This window comes from Lynx rufus, unplaced genomic scaffold (assembly GCF_022079265.1).
Source record: "Lynx rufus isolate CCGP_SWC_20201006 ecotype Redwood Valley unplaced genomic scaffold, mLynRuf1.p SCAF_6, whole genome shotgun sequence".
NCBI lineage: Eukaryota > Metazoa > Chordata > Mammalia > Carnivora > Felidae > Lynx > Lynx rufus.
The window spans coordinates 13,772,183-13,791,867 of record NW_025814878.1 but is presented as its reverse complement, the minus strand read 5'-3'; the positions used below and the strand labels follow the sequence as shown (position 1 = coordinate 13,791,867).

Sequence of the window (19,685 nt, the reverse complement as noted above, 5' to 3'; positions counted from 1 at the left end):
AGCTTGTTCTCAGAATTGACGAAACCAGGAATAAGATGCTTTGAATATTTAAGGATCTCAACTATACTAGAGCAGTACGTACATTCTGGCAGTGAACGTCAAAGGCATATTGTGCTGAGAGTTTCAAAAGCCACATATTTGTGCATGATCTTTTGAAGTCTACAACATGTTTGACATTGGGCTATATTTGACCACTGTTTATATTGTGCATGTAGCAATATAGGTGAGCTATTGAGCTGGTATAAGGTACCTCAAATAAACGTCTTTTTAAGTGATCTTCGATATAGATGGAATCAAATTTGACATGTTACAAAGAAAGTAGGCCAATTAGTGATAAAGCTTAATAGCTTAAGGGAGGGAGACAGAACATTTACTTACACTTGACAGAATGAAGAGGAAAGCAAAACATAATCTTAGCAAAGCCTTTATTTATTTTTTTAAAGAAATTAGATCTTCCTTTTACAAAAATAACTTTTAAAATTCTGAGCTTCCTGAATGAGGTAAATTTTATCATGGTTTTGATGGATACAAAATCACCAATTTCTTTTTATCTGTACAGTTTGTCCCAACACTCAATAAAACAGATGTACTATAATGTACTATTTTGTATCTTGATTTTTAATTAATATTATGAAAATTTTCCCTCTCTCCCTATTGTCATCCTTCTCTCCTATTTTCTTACATGCTATTTAGAAACACTGCTTTAAAATACATATATTTTCAACCTCTCTTTTCCAGCAAGATGGTGGATTAAGGTAAAAAAAATGATACCTACAAATGCCTACGTAAAGAAATAAAAATCTTCGGGGGGGGCCCGGGTGGCTCAGTCAGTTAAACATCTGACTTCAGTTCAGGTCATGATCTCGCAGTTTGTGAGTTCAAGTTCCACGTCGGGCTCTGTGCTGACAGCTAAGGGCCTGGAGCCTGCTTGGGATTCTGTGCCTCCTTCTCTCTCTGCCCCTCCCCTGCTTGCTCTCTCTCTCTCTCTCTCTCTCTCTCTCAAAAATAAACATTAAAAAAAAAGGGAGAAATAAAAATATTCAGAATCCAGAAATGAGGAGGGAACTGAAAGTCAGGATGTTGTAACTCTAAGCTGAGGCTGTAACTTCCTTAGGGAGTCTTATGATAATAGAGTATTTTGTTTTAACATAGATAGGACAGATGAGGAAAGGGAGTGCTCCAGCCTTAGGTAAAGGCATGACTTTCCAGAGTTTAGATCTTTTTTTAAAAAGGTGAATAAGAAAATCTGCTTTAGAATCTTAGGTTATAAGAAGGCTAGCTTTTCTATGCTTAGTGTCTGGGTGAAAAAAAAAAAAACAAATCTTCCTTGAGAAATGAAAACCTTTGGACTGAGACTTATGTAGGTTTGAGATCTGATTTTAAAGGACCTATGGGTTCCTGGATGGCATATTTATTTGGGATCACTGACAGAAGAAAATTCTATATTACATTGAAAAACACATTCTTTCAATACAGGATTGCCTTGGGGAAAGGGGTTTGGAGGAAAAGAAAACCCTGATAAGGATAGGCTGATAGGAAAAGTGTCCTCAAACACAAGAATATACAAAAAATAGGCAGAAATCACAACGATAAAAAATGAATCAAGTGTCAAAAACTTAATAGAAAAATAATCTATAAGTAATTTACCATGCATATGTTTACAATGATTAAAGATAGAAAAGATCAACTCCTAAAAAAGGAATTACCCTATATATTTGTCAATGTTAATAATCAATGCTAATTACAACATCAGAGTAGCAAGTAGGAAGTAATCAATGCTAGCTCTAATATCACACAACCCCCAAATCATACACCAAAGGATATTTCCCATTTATACTAGAGTATGATCAGGAGTTTAGTAGTGGCTTTGTATGTGCTCTATGAGGATTCTTGGCTCCCTTCATCTTGTGGCATTACCGTTTTCTAAGATCTTCCCTGAAGGATTGAGTCATGCTGACAAGGATCTCACAGGATGTTTTATGAGCCTCAAGGTAGGATACAACACGTTTCCCCCACATGTCATTGTCCAAAACACCACCACAAAGTACCAGCCAAATTGCAAAGTAGTCTGGGAAACGTAGGAAATGGAAAACAGGACTGGTGAGCCATCTGCTCAATCTTCTCCTTTTCTATTTATTCTTCTGGATCTCCCTCTGAGTACTTCTGTCTCCGTCTTGGACTTTTGAGAACCCCTGGGGACTACATTGAGGCCACCCAGATAATCCAGGATAATCTCCCAACTCAAATACTGTAAGTTGTTTGCATACCTCTTTTGCCATGGAAGGTAATCTCTCCACCATTCTGGTGATCATGGTGTGGATATATTGATGGGGGCGGATTATTCTGTCTACCACACTCATTGACTGCTTTCCTCAGTTTTCTTCCTACTCTTTCAGACTTTTAACGTGGAGTATCAGGGCAGGTATACAACTGTCGACGTTAGAATATTGAAATATTTTCATTTGATGGTTGAATAGCCTTAACAATAACCTTACCAAAACCCCTGAGCCCCAGATATTTCTGCCTCCTTCCCTAGGTCCCTGACCTACCCTGAGAACCCTACTACATCCCTGACCCCACTAGTTAGGTGAATAAGATCTGGCATAACTGGAACTGGAGGCTTTGAGGATTGACATGCTCATCCCTTACCAGTTGTTGGGTGTTTTGAATAGCATTCTCGGGAGTGCCTTTCCTTAGGTATAGCAATTTTCTTGGTGATTTAATCCAGTCTTAAGACTCTAAATATCATCTAAATGCTGATGACTCAGATTTTCACTACTTCTATCTCCTAAAGCCTCAGAATCCTACATCTAACTGACTACTCAACACGTCCACAAACGTGTGACAAACATTTAGAACGCAACTCATTCAGAAGTGAAATGCTGCTTTATTCCTTACCTCAGTTTTGCCCCATCCCACAGTCTTCTATCTTGCAGCAAATATCAATTCAATCTACTGGCTCTCTCTTAAAAACAGGGGATTATTTCCTGCCTCCTCTACTGTTAGCATTCTGGTCCAAGTCACCATTAGCTCTCACATGGTATTTTAGTGCCTTCTAAATTCTCTCTTTTGTTTCCCTTGGGCTTTTCTCGACACTGCAGCAAGAACGATTATAAAACTCCCTGCTCGAAACTCTCCTTTGGCTTTTCCCACCTCACTTAGGCAAACCCAGTCCTTCCTTTAGCTGAGATCACCCGTATACTCTCTACATTCCAGACACCTCTCTGAAACGATCTCCTTTTACTGCCCCTCAGCCACACTGATATTTTTCTTCTTCACAGAAGCCAGGACACTCTCCGCATGTAGAAAACTCTTTCTTGCTCTTCGTACTTGCCGCGTTCCTGTATCCAGAACAGTCTTTCCACGGATCCACACAGCTTAATTTTTTAGTTTCTTTCACTATTTACTAAAATATGGTCCTATTATGGACCACTTTCCTTAACCACTGTGTTAGAAATTCTGTACCTTAACTCTTTAGTTTCCCCTTCCGATTTTATATTTACCCCTAGCATTTTCCCCTTTTGAATGTACTATATATTTTACTTAATTTATGCTGTGTTTTTGTGTCTCCACCCACTAGAGTAAGAACTCCATGAGGGTAAAGATTTTAGTCTGCTTTGTTCACTGCTTATCCCAGGATTGAGAACAGGGTTCTAACCTCACTCACTTGTTAAAACTTGACAAATTAAGCAAGATGCGTATTTTAGATTTTAAAATTTACAATAATAAAAAAAAGTGAAAGTCAAGGTTTAGAGATTGGAAATTGTCATAGATTAATAATAAGAGTAAAAAAACAAGTCCAACTTCTGTGTAGCTAGTTAGTCAAAATATATCACAAATTTTAAATATGCATATATTTAGGTACAGTAAGTCTTCTTATAAAAATCTATACTAATAAAAGAATTAATAATGTCTGCAAAGGGGCACCTGGGTGGCTCAGTCGGTTAAACGTCCAACTCTAGATTTTGGCTCAGGCCATGGTCTCACGGTTTGTGAGGTCCAGCCCCGTGTTGGGCTCCATGCTGCTTTCCCTCTCTTTCTGCCCACCCCCCCCACTCTCTCAAAAAATAAATAAACAAATTTTAAGAAAAAAAAATAATGTCTGCAAAGATTCGGCAATAAGGATAACCCTACAGTCTCGTTTATAATAGGGAACACAAAATTCAAATCAAAACTTTCAAATTTTTTGCTATAGGATCTTAAATGAAAGGCTGTAAATTCATGTGATGGGATAGTTTGCAATCATTAAATTTGTATTCAGTTAAATTCTCATTGACATGGGAACTATTTGCAATATACTGGTAAGTGGGAAAAACAGTCAATAAAAAGAATAAGCTGAATGATGTTTTGAAGAAGAAATGCATATATTTTCCCACTAATTTGAAAGAATGGACAGTTGTCAACAATGTGGATTCTAGAATGGGGTGGGTATGTCTTTCCTACCTATCTAATTAAGAATTTTTTTCTTTTAAAATAATGATCACATAGCACTTTTATCCTGGGAAGCATCACAATTATATCTGTGCTGATTTTCAAAAAGCTTTTAATATTATACGCATAAAGGATTTTCTTCAAGTGTGAACTGTATAGAAATATTCCCATTTATGGCATCTTATGTGTTTATGATGAATGTCTTGCATTAGTTAGTAGAGGCTAAAGCTCAAGATTTGTTTGTGGAATAATCTCTTTGGGTATTTCAGTCTTTTGAACGTTAACCTGTGGATGCCATCTGCCACAGGTAAGACTATATCGAAAAATGTCATTAACATGGATGCTGACAAGATAATTAAATGTCTACCATGCAATTAATCCAATATCTTACCTTAGAGATTCAAATGAAAACTAACTCGCCTCCTTGCTCTGTCTCTAGTCAGTACCTTTTTGGCGGTAATGTGCAACTTGGCTCCGTTGAGCAGAAGAAGGGGAAGTTCCCGATCTGGCCAGAATGGAATGAAGCCGACATAAATGCAGAAAAGTGGGATGCAGGCAAAGGTGGAAAAGAAAAGGATAAAATGGGAAAAAGCCCTGTATTTGTAAGTCCATTTGAAGGTGACTAGATTTCATTTTAGTTTTAAATTTTGTCACGGAATAGGATCGCCTAACATGTGAGTCCATTTTCTCCACAGCCTCCATTCAAAGGAGAGAAATTTTGTCTTTTTCCCTCTGTCTCCCCCCATCCTACCCACCTGTCTTTCCAAGCCTTAGACCTGAGCTTTGCTGATTGTATTTGAGTAAATGAAAGGAGAGACGTGATCAAAGAGTCATGGTGAAATAAAGGGGAAATCGATAGAACAGTTAGCTAGTGGATTTTGGACAGAGCGGGGAACCAGACATTTAGAGACAGTGATTTAGAGGGGGTGCCTGGGTAGATTAAGTGATTGACATTTGATTTCAGCTCAGGTCATGATCTCACAGTACATGGGTTTGAGCCCCTCCTTGAGCTCTATGCTGCCAGCAGGGGGCCTGCTTGGGATTCTCTCCCTCCCCCCCCCCCGCACCCCCTTCTCAAAATAAGTAAATAAACTTTAAAAAAAGAGTAGAGAGAGTGATTTAGACAATGAAATGCCCCAGGAGACCTGTGAGCTGTTATCTGGAGATTATAGGAGACAATTTTTTTAAGATGTTATATGAGATAACAGTTGAATCCCTCTTAATATTCTCTTCAAGATATTTGGGGAACGATCTCAGGTACTTTTCATTTATCTGTGGCCATTCAGACATGATGTGTCCCTGGGATTGGAGCTGAGAATGGTGTTACTACCTTTTCCAATTGTGTTATCTTAGGTTCTTCTGTCTATTTAAAAATGTTTACATATAAAGACTTCTTTGTTGGGGGTATGGGTCTGGGTTGCATTTTAAATAGGACCCATTTATTTGGTGCAGCAATTCATTTAACAAAAATGTTTATGGAACACAATCCAGTTTCAAAGCAAAAACAAAATTGCCAGAATGACCACGTTGAACTCTGGTGTCTTTATTTGCATAGAGAACTCCAAAATGGTATTTATTAGCAATTATGTTTTATTCACAAAATGCGGAATTATAAGCTGCATTATTCATAACATTAATTTGTTTACAAAAGATAGTAAATATAACGAATTGCTGATTCTCTTAGTACTTGAACAATTTCAAGTTCTAACTTGTGGCACTTTTAGATGCAAGGGACTTTGGAACTCTCTGGGTTCAAATGAAAACGTTCACATTCTACATATTTTTAACAGAAATTTACAACTAGTGGGGGTTGAATGTGAATTTACATTAGGAAGATAGATTGTACAAATCCTCAGTTAAGAATATGAGCTCTAGAAAAGGTCTAAAAATGAGTCACTCCCAACAATAAGGAGGAGAAAAGTAGAAGTGACTGAAAACTCTGAACTAGGAAATAAGATCTAAACTATAACACGTTAGGGCCCTTGGAGTGCAAGTATGTCTTTATCAGATGACTATGAAAAAATATTGCTGGTCTCTGGAAGGCCAGGCATCAAATTCTAGACATGTGTTCTGGTCACTGGATGCCCATTTCACTTGGAGGCAACATACAGAAATGGTGCTGGCTGAACATCAGACCAGAAAATAGATACTGTCGCCCTTGGACTATGGAGCTACATAGAACTGCATAATTAGGGAAGCGCCAGCCCTCCTCCTGTGGTAAATAGGGGCTATTACAATGGAGTGTGATACTTCAGAACTTTAGCTAACACTCCGTTCTGCCTCTCCTGCCCTCACAAGGTAGAACAGCAGCTCAAACCTTGGTTATTACAACTGCGCAAAGGTACCATCTGGGGTATAATTTTGCTTCCCACTCACAGTTCTGTTCTACGACCTCAGCATTCATGGCGTGGGAAGTGACAGTCCCTCTACAGAGGTGAGTGGTGGACACTCCAAGCATGGTGATTACATTTCTATGATACAGTAGCACAGTAGCTCTTAGCCATGATTTGCAACATCCATATTTTACCAGGATCAGTTATCATAAACCTGGACCTATAGCAGGTATCCTTGGGATTTTATAGAAAGTCACTTCTTTAGATGTGAGGCTAGTGATCAGGAAATCAGCGTCAGATAAGCTAACCCTTCCTTGTAATTCCAGATTTGGGTCTCGCTTCTTCAGCTAAGGGACAGCAATAAAAAGACATGGATGGTAAACCAAACTGAGACATATTTAATGAAGTATTGTAAAGTGGGTATAAGAAATACACCTAAGGCAAAGCGACATGGAAAGAGTACCGTTAACTCAACATGGAGAAAAGGGAATCACAACAGATTATGATAAGATGGGCCCCCCTTTACCTTTTGATTTTCTCCTCAAAGAAATTTAATAATTCAAGACATGAAAATTAGAAGGCAAGCAGAAAGTAGTGACTTGGGGCTTATGTCAGTTTCTCTGGGCTCAGAGAGAGGATATCGTCTGGGGCTACAAAAACAGTTAACACTTGAAGCAGAATCCCAGAGGTAACTATAGAGACACAATCTGAAAATTTTGTATATAGTTTTATGTCAAGACATTTACCCAACTCCTAAGCTATATGTGTGAAGACTTTGCTGCTGAGCAAACGAGTAAAACGCAACAGCTTGGAAGCTAAATAAGAGAAACTATTTCATGATGCCATGGCAAGAGATTGGGATTAAGGGTATACCAAGGTGAAGGGACTCAGACACTCAGCCTTCCAGTTAGTCCCCCAACATGGCTGTAGCATTCTGTATTGAGCAAGGGTAAACCAGAACTACACCAAGCCGACCAAATCTTGAATCCCGCTGTTGACAGGGTGAAGTTCATTTTGTACTTTGCCTGCTAGAAAGGAATAAAATCCTCCTCTGGAGGAAGACATCATTACCTAGAGTTTTGAAGAGGAACAGAACCAAGTGGCTGAAAAACGAGAGGAAAAATCAGACAATAGAAATAGATCCATGGGTGACTCTGATTGTCAGATAGGGGAGTTCAAAGTAACTGAGTTCATATTTGTGAGGGAAAAAACAACATGAGGCAACCCTGGAAGTCTAGTGTGGCTCCTGGAAACTTCAGTCTGGTTTTCAGGGACTCATTCTTTGATCATTTTGACTAGATGTTGGGATTACCTTTGTCTTCATTCCAAGTATTCCAGTACCTTGAATATGTTCCAGATACACATAGACAATTACTGGGTTGAAAGCTCAGATAATACCCTCAAATGGAGCCTATTTCTCAGGCCACAACAGCATTAGGATAAAAATATGAGTACCATAAAAATCACAAATGATATTTGTCTCATCGCTATTAACTCAGGTGAAATTTAGTTACCCCTTTTAACAATACAGTTTACCTTTATAGAGCATTGTTTTTGTACCCGCAGTACTTTTCAGTTTTGTAAGGACCACTCCAACAACCTAATTACCTTGTGAGCTGTAAGAACTTTTACACAGTAGCTACTTGAAGTCTCTAATTTACTATATCACTAGCATTTGAGAGTAGACATTTGTATGTCATTTTTCTTCCCGAGCTCACTAACTGACCCATTCTATGGGCTCAGAAACTAATAAATTACTTGCATTATTGGGCATTTATCTCAGAGAAATGGAAACTAATGTTCATACAAAAGCCTGTAAATTGTATGCAAAAATTTATAGCAGCTTTATAAGTAATAACCCCAAATTGGAAACAGCTCAGATGTCCTTCAATGAACAGATGGTACACAAACAAACAAATATTTGTATCATGAAATATTACTCAGCAATAAACAAGAACAAACTATTGATATATATATGCAACAGCTTGAATGAATTGAATCTCCAGGAAATTAGGCAGAGAGGGCAAAAAGCCAATCCACAGGTTACCTGCTATCTGATTTCATTCATATAACATTACTGAAATGATAAAATTAATGAAAAAGAGACCAGATTAATGATCTGGTGGTATTAAACAGGTGGTTAGGGGGTTGGAGGGTGGGTATGGCCATAAAAGAGCCTAGGATGGGTCCTTGTGCTGGTGGAATTGTTCTGTATCTTGAGTGCATCAATGTTATTATCATGGTTGTGATATTGCACTATAGTTTTAGAAGATTTTACCATCAGAGAGACTGGCTAAAGAGGACACAGGGACTCTCTTTATTATAATTTCACACCACGACATGTGAATCAATAATTATCTCAAAATAACAAGTTTAATTTTGAAAACTAATAAATGAAATTCAGATCAGAGGTATGAATTTCATTTACATACAATCATACTTTTTAAATCTTCTCTACTCAGGTTAAAAAAAGCACAATATTTTCAGTGCAAAATATGTCCATATCTGTCCCATCCAAATTGTTTTCCTACCATACCAAATTCACATCCCAAAGCAGCTTATGCTTGTTTGGACTGCTTCCTCTGCAATAAAATGTTACTCAACAATCAAGGTTTTGTTAATTAAATACAGCATTGTTAACTTCAGTCTTTACCAAGTATTCCATGAACTACCTCTGAGAACATACAAATTGCTCTATAAATGCTTGTTTATTCATCAAATCTATGCACTTATTAATTTTTTTTAAGATTGAGTTGCTTTTATTTTAATAAAACCATATGGAGAGAAAAACCCTCAATATATTTTTATATAGCATTTTTTTGAAGACCCTGAAGGAAAGATTGAATTGCCACCATCGTTGAAAATTTATTCCTGGAAGCGTCCACAGGATTTTTTATTTAATCGGGTAAGAAATATTTTTACTATTGAATAAAATACATACTAACTATGGGCTGTACTATCCTACTTATGGAAATTCTCATTTTTTAAAACACTGTAAATTTTCCCCATGGTATTTAGTAAGAAAAAGGAATTACTTTTTGGCATTTAATAGAAAAAAATGATTATCAATAGAGTTTACTATTTCTTGTACTGGTTTCCAAGAGACTATTGAAATTTTGTTTAGTCTTGAGTTTTCTCTACATGATGTCAAAGGATAGCCTAAAATGTGTGGGAAGCTATTCCTTAATTTTTGACTGACTTTGCCTTTTCTGCTTCTTAGCCAGAACCTATGTGACATGAAATTCTGTTTACTCTAGTGTGTATTAGTGTTAATTTTCTAGTCCGAGAGGTTTGCCCTTGGTTACCTGTGTTCCAGGTATTGTTGAAGCATTTTCCAAGGGCCATCTTCATTTCTGGACCCCATGCTCAGCTACTTGAATCACATTGACTAGCACAGTGCTCAAGAAACCATATTTTAATTTAATTTTATTTTCTTAAAGTTTGTTTATTCATTTTGAGAAAGAGAGAGAGGGGCAGAGAGAGAGAGAGAGAATCCCAAGCAGGCCTCACATTGACAGTGAGATGTGTGGCTTGAACTCATGAACTGTGAGATCATGTCCTGAGCAGAAAGAGTCAGATGCTTAACTGACTGAGACACCTAGGCGCCCTGAGAAACCATCATTTTAAATGAAAACCAGTAGGCTAAAATAGTTATTTAGTGCTAGTCAAATGTTTGTAATGGAGCTGAATCTTCCATTTACTATGGAACCCACCCAATCTCAATTTCTACACAAAGTGATTTTATTCCTAAAAGTTTTAGCCTTAATAAGACTGGTACTAATGCAAGAAAATACAATTCAGTCACCGTATTTCCAACTACCGTTACTATCTGAGAAAGATAATTCTAAATTCAGAGATATTTAGTAAAATGAGAAAATCAGAAGATGCACCTCTGTCCATCAGAATATTTATTGAATGTCTACTTGTAAGACATTTTAAATAAAATAAATCAAATGTACATGAACTATGCCTTTAAATAACTTATGCTGTTAGGTAATATTGATGTGAAGAATGTAAATTCTGTGGTGTTAATATAATGCGCTTAATAGTAATGTATTATTAATAATATCCAGGCTCTGTGCAATGGAAGTGTAGAGTTTACATTTCATGCAGATAAAGGATATTAATTCCATAAAGTGGGGGTATTTCAAATGTGAATAAGTAGAAGAGTTATATGCCATCTCTTTTTTCTTTTTAGCATACCTTAGTTCTGAGAGATACGCTTGTTTTATAAATAAATTCATCCGTTGTTGTTGGTGGCACTTCTACCTAAACTTATAATGTTGACACCCATCTTCGCACCTCTGCTCTCCCTCTGTGCTCTTTCTCTTGATCCCGTGCACCTGCTCCTCTTGGGGTATGCACCAGAACAGCCACAACTGAAAGTCTCGCTAACTATGAAGTCTAAGAATAATGTTTTTCAAGTTTTAATGCCCAGGTCCATGGTGATATATACACTTTACATTGAAACTCATTAAATATGGGCATATATAAAGCTTAGACAAAAATTTAGCAAAACAGTAATGAACTTCCTTTTTTTAAGAATTTTTTAAATGTTTACTTTTGAGAGAGAGGGAGACAGAGAGAGAGAGAGAGAGAAAGAGAGAGAGAGAGAGAGAATATGAGCAGGGGAGGGGCAGAGAGAGAGGGAGACAAAGAATCCAAAGCAGGCTCCAGGCTCTGAGCTGTCAGCACACAGCCTGATGTGAGGCTTGAACTCGTGAACCATGAGATCTTGACCTGAGCTGAAGTTGGATGCTTAACTGACTGAGCCAACTAGGTGCCCCAATAATGAATTATCTATATGAAATTTACTCTCTTCTACTCAAAGCAAGGGATGAAGTCACAGGACATGATTTAAGTCAGAGAGAAACTAAGTTATGAAAAAACTGAAAAGCCTGGATTTAAGATATTAGAACCAACATGGACTTTTTCCAACTGAGAAGGGTAACAAGCCCTAACCACTAGGGGAGTTATCAGATCTGTTTATTTCTGAGAACCAGGTATTGATGGCCCAGGCTCTTGAGTGTTGATTATATTGAAGAGATGTAAGATGTCTGAAGATTTATTCTGTCTCTGGTGTAGGTACAGGGAATAGAGACCTCTGTAGAGACTTCTGCCTTAATATTTGCTGTCTTTTACACACTGTCAGTGCTTACTTTCATTTGTTGGCAGGCAGCTGTTAAGTTTCACTCCTCAAATTTTAGGTATTCAATATTTATTTAATCTATTATTAATCGAAGTCAATGTACATTGGGACTTGCTGAAGAGTATGGACATTTTAGAAGTGTCACCTTGCAATTAATTAGCCAAACCAGAATTTAAAATATATTTTTATGTAAAATATTTATATAATATGTATGTAACTTGCTATGTTCATAAATTATAAACATAACAGTCAGTTCAGGCCTTCAAGGTAGTTTTGAGTAAGTTTTTTGTCAGACAGAAAAAAATATTTTGTTGAGTTTTCAAGGTGTTAATTGTCCATGTGATTGAGAGTAGTTGATGGCATTAGTTTCCATGATTTTACTAATCAAAAACACATTTATGTTAATTTGATTTGTTGAGTATATAAGCTTGATATGAATTGTAACACATTTTTAAAAACTACTATAAATAATATTTTCCTTTATTATGTTTATTCATTAGCGCTCTAAGTATATAGAAGCATCTTTAGACATATATCAATAAAATAATGACCATTAGATGATTTTTTAAAAAGATAACAGGATTTGAAATTGGGCAAGATTTTATTATTTTTTATTTTTTTATTAAAAAAAATTTTTTTTTTAACGTTTATTTATTTTTGAGACAGAGAGAGACAGAGCATGAATAGGGGAGGGGCAGAGAGAGAGGGAGACACGGAATCTGAAACAGGCTGCAGGCTCTGAGCTGTTAGCACAGAGCCCGACGCGGGGCTCGAACTTACGGACTGTGAGATCATGACCTGAGCCGAAGTCGGACACTTAACCGACTGAGCCACCCAGGCGCCCCTGGGCAAGATTTTAAAAAGCTGTCACAGTTAATATTTTTTATCAAAGATGAAGATATTTTTCCTGCTATCGTGTTAACTAAGCTTCAGGTGTAACTTGAGAGCTTAACTTAAATTTTAGGTCACTTTTTAAACTGTCAGTTTATGTGTGTATGCATGCTGACTTTATCTGCATATATTATATCTTATAACATTCCTTTTTTTATATGAAAAGACTATTTGATAGGCATTACAGTATTAAGTGAATGTCATGTATAGCTGTAAGAGGGTTATCTTATGGAAGTATGTGCTTATTTTTTTCTTTTAATTTCTCTGGTTGTGAGAAACGAAATCAGGTTTGACTTGTTTATATCACATGAAACTATATTTCATTCAGCTACATTTCCTTTATTTTTCCTAAGGAGTAATATCTCCATATATATATATATATATATATATATTTTTTTTTTTTTTTTTTTTTATTTCAGACTCCAGTAGTTGTGAAAAATGAAATCCTGTTTGACTTGTTTTCAGCAAATGAACATTTACTCTGCAGTGAGGTATGTAGGGAATTTCTAACTGAAGTCTGATTGCAGAATACCTTCCAGACCTGCTTAAAACAATTCCCAGACTGTCAATTTCAGTTATCCCTCGCTTACCTCTAAGTTTTGGAATTGCTCAGTATTTTATAAGCCAGACATTCAAAGAGGAAGAGAAGCCTCTTCAATTGAGTTTAATGAACAAATGGTGGGGAAATGTTAGTAGTACAATTGCTGTGTCCCTATCCTCCTGCCCATAGACCTAGGGTAGCTGAGACTCACAATCTGCGCATTTTGCCTCTTGACCCACGTGCCTAGTAATTGACATCAAGTTGCTGCCTGACTTGCTCTGCTCTGTGCTCAAGAGCAGGGTGTCCTGATATTGTTTGACTTGCTAACGCAGGGCAAATCTCACCTAAACACCCCCACCTCCACACCCTGGGTTTTATCCATCAGAAGCAAGCCTGTTCTACTCCCCTAAGGCGGTTATATCAGAAACAGGGTGTTTTTTAAAAAAAAATTATTTTCTCCTAAGACCCAGTTGAAATCAATTGTCATTATTGATTCAAACACTTTGTCTTTCTTATCTTAAATATCTTGACCAATATTAAAATCAAAACACTTATTTCCTCCACCAGGTTGTACTGATTAGCATAAAGTTACCTTTGAATGGTTTTATACCTTATATTTTAGTCTAACATATGCTTATTTTATGATCCAGAGCATGCATAGACTTTACCTTTTTATTTTTTGAGGTAAGAAAAGCATAAAATATTCTATATTAAAATTACCAGATATACAGAAAGATACTTGGTTTACCTTTTTCAACTTAACTAAACTAGAAGAAATGTCCTAGATAATGTAAATTAAGGCAAACCTAAATCTTATGAGGTTAGTCTCAAGTATTTAATCTTCTTATAAACCGGGCAGTTAAACATAAGATGAATATTTCCAAAAATCCAATATTACTGAGGGTAATAATGTCTTTACTTAACACCACTGTGACCCACAGATCCTTTTTTTTTTTTTTGCATTGTTTCTATTCCCTGTAAAATACTGAAAAATAGATAGTATAGTCTACGTTTTACAGACTGCATTACAGAAACTTCAGTTTAGAGACAGTGAAATGTGCCCTAGAGCAGAAGGACCTGGAAGAAAATTCAAACCCTGGTCTCTGTTTCTGCCCCACTCCCCACTGCACCTTGCTGACTGTTGAAAACTCTGCCCATGGGAGTTTTACTTAGATCACTTCTGCACCTGCAGACTGACACATGAAATACGAGACTTAGAGATTTAACTGTGTATGCAATTTTAATTCTTTCTCATCTCATTCATTGTCTAACTGATCCTATTGACATAAAAGAGATCATTTTCTTCTCAAACTTCTCAACACTTACAGAAGAGTAGCTTACTCATTTATAGAAAGTTAATTCCAGAATAAAATCACCACTACTCTCAGAAGCATTCAGTCTCTCTCCCTCTCTCTCTCTCTCTCTCTCTCTCACCCTGTCTCTCCCCTCTCTGTCTCTGTCTCTCTCTTTCTCTCTCTCTCTTTCACACACACACACACACACACGCACACACACACACAACTGAAATGGAGATCAATCTCAAATCACTGACAGTTTACTCTGGAAGATAGCTCTTAGCTAAGAGTATGTTTAATGTTAAGCCTTTTTAGCTTGTATTGTGACTCTGCTTCCCAACAACAAAGGCAAGAACAGTGACTTTATTTATAAGTTAGAAATCAAAATGTGGAACACGTTACATGTAGAACTTAATATTACTACTGGAAGTAGATTTTCGACTGGTTTCCCCCCTAAATTATAGTACCAACAACTGAAAAGCAACTGATTAACACTAGTGGCTTTTGTCTCTAGCTGATGAGATGGATTATCAGTGAAATCTATGCAGTGTGGAAGATATTCAATGGAGGCATTTTGAACAATTATTTCAAAGGGACCACAGGGGAGCCTCCTTGTCTTGCCTGGAAGCCCTGGGAACACATCTACTCTCTGTGCAAGGCTGTGAAAGGTCACATGCCCTTATTCAATAGCTACGGAAAGTATGTTGTGAAACTTTACTGGATGGTAAGTAAGTTCGTGTTCATGTGCATTAAAAATTGTCTTTCATATTGAAATATATTTGTTTTACATGCTGTTACCCAGGCTGATACAAGGTCATGCATTTATACAGGATATCAATTGTGCACTTACTGGGAAGAAATGTCCTGCATATGTAATTTGGGATCGATAAGAAGCATCGTTGTTAGTCCTGTGACACCAGTCCCATGTGCTTTTTAAACTGTTGCTGCTTGGCACAAGGAGGGGTGGTCCTCTGCTATCTCTGCCCTCTTGGGGAGGTGGGTAGACAGATGGACGCACAGGGCTCTCTTCCTTCCTCCCTTCTCTCTGATGTGGTATGCAGTCTTGAACAAAGAGAGTGCTTGAGCATACGGTCCATTCCTTCTCTCCTGCTACTGAGAGGCCCGGTCCCACCCAATCTTTTTCCTAAGCTTGGGATTTGTACTCATGTTAACAAATCTTACCTTGACACAAAAAGTTTTTGCTCCTGCTTGAAAGGAAGCAAATGGGATAGCAGAAATAGAGAATGAAAAACACCCCGTTTATATGGCAGAGTAGGCTTACACCACATGTAACACTAGATTATGAAACCCCTTTAGTTTTTGTGGATGGAATGCTCTCTCTAAAGGCCCATACTCACAGGCAGAGCCAGCTACATGATTTGCAGAGCCCCTTGCTCGAAAATGATTGGGAATTTCAATATGGTGATAGCAGCACTTGAAAAAAAATGACACCCCTCTTAGGGTGAGGTTCCTTGTGACTGTGCAGGTTGTACACCCATGAACCTGGTCCTGGTCACTTAGGAAGAATGTTCTTGAATATTTGAGGAAGCGGGAAGTATGAAAAGTTAACCAGCCCAGTCTGTATTTCTAAAGAACATGGCTTTCCCCTCAGTAAGCCAGAACCATCTACCCTTCCTGGGGTGGAGAATGCTGAAAGGCATTAGGAATTAATAAGATCATGGGGCGCCTGGGTGGCTCAGTCAGTTAAGCTGCTGGCTCGGCTCAGGTCACTATCTCAGGGGTCTCGAGTTCAAGTCCCACTTGTGGCTCTCTGCTGTCAGCGCAGAGCCTGCTTCTGACCCTCTGTCTCCCTCTCTCTCTGCCCCTCCCCTGCTCTCTCTCAAAAATAAAATGAGACTTTTTTTTTTTTTAAAGGAATTAGTGAGATTGTTACAGCAGGGACATAAAAGTAAAGAAGGTAATATTAGCCTCTGATATCTAAAATAGGATTTTTGGTGTTTTGATATTCACAGCAAGGTGAGAGACTTTGAAAGTCAAAACTTTGTGAAGAGAGAAAATGACTTCCTAAATGCCTTTATCTTCCTTATTTACCAGTCAGGAGGCAGATTTGGGGGACAAGACTCTGAAGTTTTAATGTACACCGAAGAATGAGAGTAAGGATACACCATGGATAGGGCTGAGGGATTATAGACAGAAGGTAAACATGGGAAGAATGACAAGGTCAAATGCCCGGTATTGGCTCCCCTCTCCCCACTTTCCACACATTTACTTAAACTGAGGTGGGAGGGAGTTCAAAATTATTAAGAATTATGGGGTGCCTTGGTGGCCCAGTCAGTTGAGTATCCGACTCTTGATTCTGGCTCAGGTCATGATCTCACAGTTTGTGAGCTCAAGCCAGGCATCAGGTTCTGCTCTGACAGTGCAAAGCCTGCTTGGGATTCTCTCTCACCCTCTCTCTCTGCCCCTCTTGTGCTCACACACTCTCTCTGAAAATAAATAAACTTTAAAACGGTTATTAAGAATTGCAAAGGAGCATCAGCAGAATAGTAAACCACCCTGTTAGTTTCTTTCTCTCTGCTCCCTGACAGCCTTCCTTCTTTGGGAATTTCCTTCTATGTGAATTTGCAACATTTATTAACACTACATTCCGTTTTACAGTAAAACTGTTGACTTATTTCTCTTTAACTGTACTGATTCCTCATAGGTGCAAACCCACCTGTATTAAGAATTAAAACAAAAAACCAAAAACAAAAAAACGTAGTCCAACTTGGAAGTTTCAGTCTGATCCAATCATTTGAGCAGGCTAGACAAGGTAGCCCTCGAGGGAAGAGGGGTGTGGTGTCCAGTTGCTTCTTCTGGTTCCTCAGTGGTCTCATCTGACGAATGGCTTGCAGGGCTGTTGCCAAACTGTTGAGCCCTGAGATACAACTTTTTCCATATGAATTATTTTTGTAGGCAATTTGTTGGCACTCGTCGCGGACGTGCAAGGCCATGTTCTCCCTCTGAGGCTGAGAGAAAGCTTTACTGGCTCTCAGCATTTCTAGATCCATTCACCTGGCCCCATGGACCCTTAAGGGTCCCTTGCACACAGAGGCAAAGAGACCACATCCCTCAAGATAATAGACACCAAATATGTCACGGAATGAATACAGGTAAAGAGAAAATGTGGTAATTGTGTAGAAGAAACTAGCAAAAGTCCTGACGAATGGTAGATTTGCAACACTATTGCTATTCTTCTTTCTTTCATGTATTCCTTCCTTCTCTCTTTCCCACCCCTACCACCTTCCACCAGGAAAGCCAGAGGAACAGATCCTTCCTCTTTCCGCCTCTCGCTAGAGCCAGGGGGAAAGCATGTGATCAGCTTACCTGGTGCTCACTTGCCCAACAACCGCTCTTACGTGAGGATGTGAGGGTGGAGAGGATATACATAGATGGTGGCAACGCTGTGTCCCATGCTCCTGCAGCGCGGCCTGGCTGTGCATCTTTTGCCCAAACTTGCTTCGTTCCTGCCAAGGTCTGATGTGCAGTCCTCTAGTGTCCCATCAAATCTGTGCACCTCTTACATACTTCTTGAATTGCCCGTATTTTGCCTATTTATAAAACAGGTTATTCAAAGTTTTGTCACAGAGCTCTAAGTATTCTTTTATTTGTGCAGATAATCACAAATGTGGGGGTAGAGGAAGTGCTTTGAAATTTGTCTTTTAACTTTGTATCTTCTACCCAATGGAGGCTTGTGATTTTTATGTAGTTGATTATGTCATTATTCTTATTAACTGACTCTAGGATGTTTATGTTATTTAATGTAAGATATCATTATCTCAAGAACATTAAAAAAAAACCCTTATATCCCTTATATTATCTAGCATTTTGGGCTTTTTTTTTTTTTTTTTTTTTTTAATTTGGGTCTTTGATTTGTTTATCTACAGTGAGAAATGAAGACCTAGTTTCCTTTTTGTCCTAAAATTTCAGTGAATTGCCCCAGGATTACATATTGAATGTTGTACTTTTTATCCACTAATTTTATTTTGTTTATTTAAAAAAATTGTTGATGTTTATTTATTTTTGAGAGAGACAGAGACAGAATGCAAGCAGGGGAGGGGCAGAGAGAGAGGGAGACACAGAACCTGAGGCAGGCTCCAGGCTCTGAGCTATCAGCACAGAGCTCGATGCAGGGCTCGAACCCATGAACTGTGAGATCATGAACTGAGCCGAAGTCGGATGCTCAACCAACTGAGCCTCCCAGGTGCCCCTTATCCATCCATGTTGTCACAAATGGCAAGATCTCATTCATTTTTATGGCCAAAAAATATTCCATCACACACACACACACACACCCCTCCCCACCTCCCCCCCCCACCACACGCACACTATATCTTTATCTCTTCATATATCCATGGTCAGTTGGGCTGCTTCTATATCTTGGCTATTGTAAATAATGCTGCAGTAAACATTGGGGTGCACGTATCTTCTCAAATTAATATTTTTGTTTTCTTTGGGTAAATACCCAGTAGTAGAATTATTGGATCCTGTGGTATTTCTGTTTTTAATTTTTTGTGGAACTTTCATACTATTTTCCACACTGGCAGCACCGATTTATATTCCCACCAACAGTGCATAAGGGTTCTCATCCTCACCAACATTTATTATTTCTTGTCTTTTTATTCTAGCCATTGTGACAGGTGTAAAGTGATATCTCCTTGTGACTTTGGTTTGCATTTCCCTAATGATTAGTGATGTTGAGCTTATTTTCATGTGTCTGTTGGCCATTTGTATATCTTCTTTGGAGAAATGTCTGTTTAGATCCTCTGTTCATTTTTTAATTGGATTATTTGTGGGTTTTCTGGGTTTTAAGTTGTATAAATTCTTTATATATTTTAGATATGATATATTTTGTATACCTTATTAGGTATATAATTTATGAGTATTTTCTCCCATTCGTTATGTTACCTTTTTTTATGGCTTCCTCAGCTGTTTCAAACTTTTTTGGGGGGATGTAGTCTCAAAAGTTTATTTTTGCTTTTGTTTCTCTTGCTTTAGGAGACCTATCAAGAAAAAGTTTCTATGGCTGATGGCAAATAAATTAC

At 37.9% G+C, this 19,685-nt stretch overlaps 1 protein-coding gene across 1 annotated transcript in view; it reads left to right on the top strand.

Moving 5' to 3' along the window:
- Positions 1-19,685, top strand: part of ADGB (androglobin) — a 168,107-nt gene that overhangs the window by 24,721 nt on the left and 123,701 nt on the right. The window contains exons 2-5 of the mRNA XM_047102658.1: positions 4,871-5,033; positions 9,577-9,669; positions 13,224-13,295; positions 15,155-15,364. Of these exons, the coding sequence (XP_046958614.1) occupies positions 4,871-5,033; positions 9,577-9,669; positions 13,224-13,295; positions 15,155-15,364 (538 nt within the window). The remainder of the gene's footprint in view (positions 1-4,870; positions 5,034-9,576; positions 9,670-13,223; positions 13,296-15,154; positions 15,365-19,685) is intronic.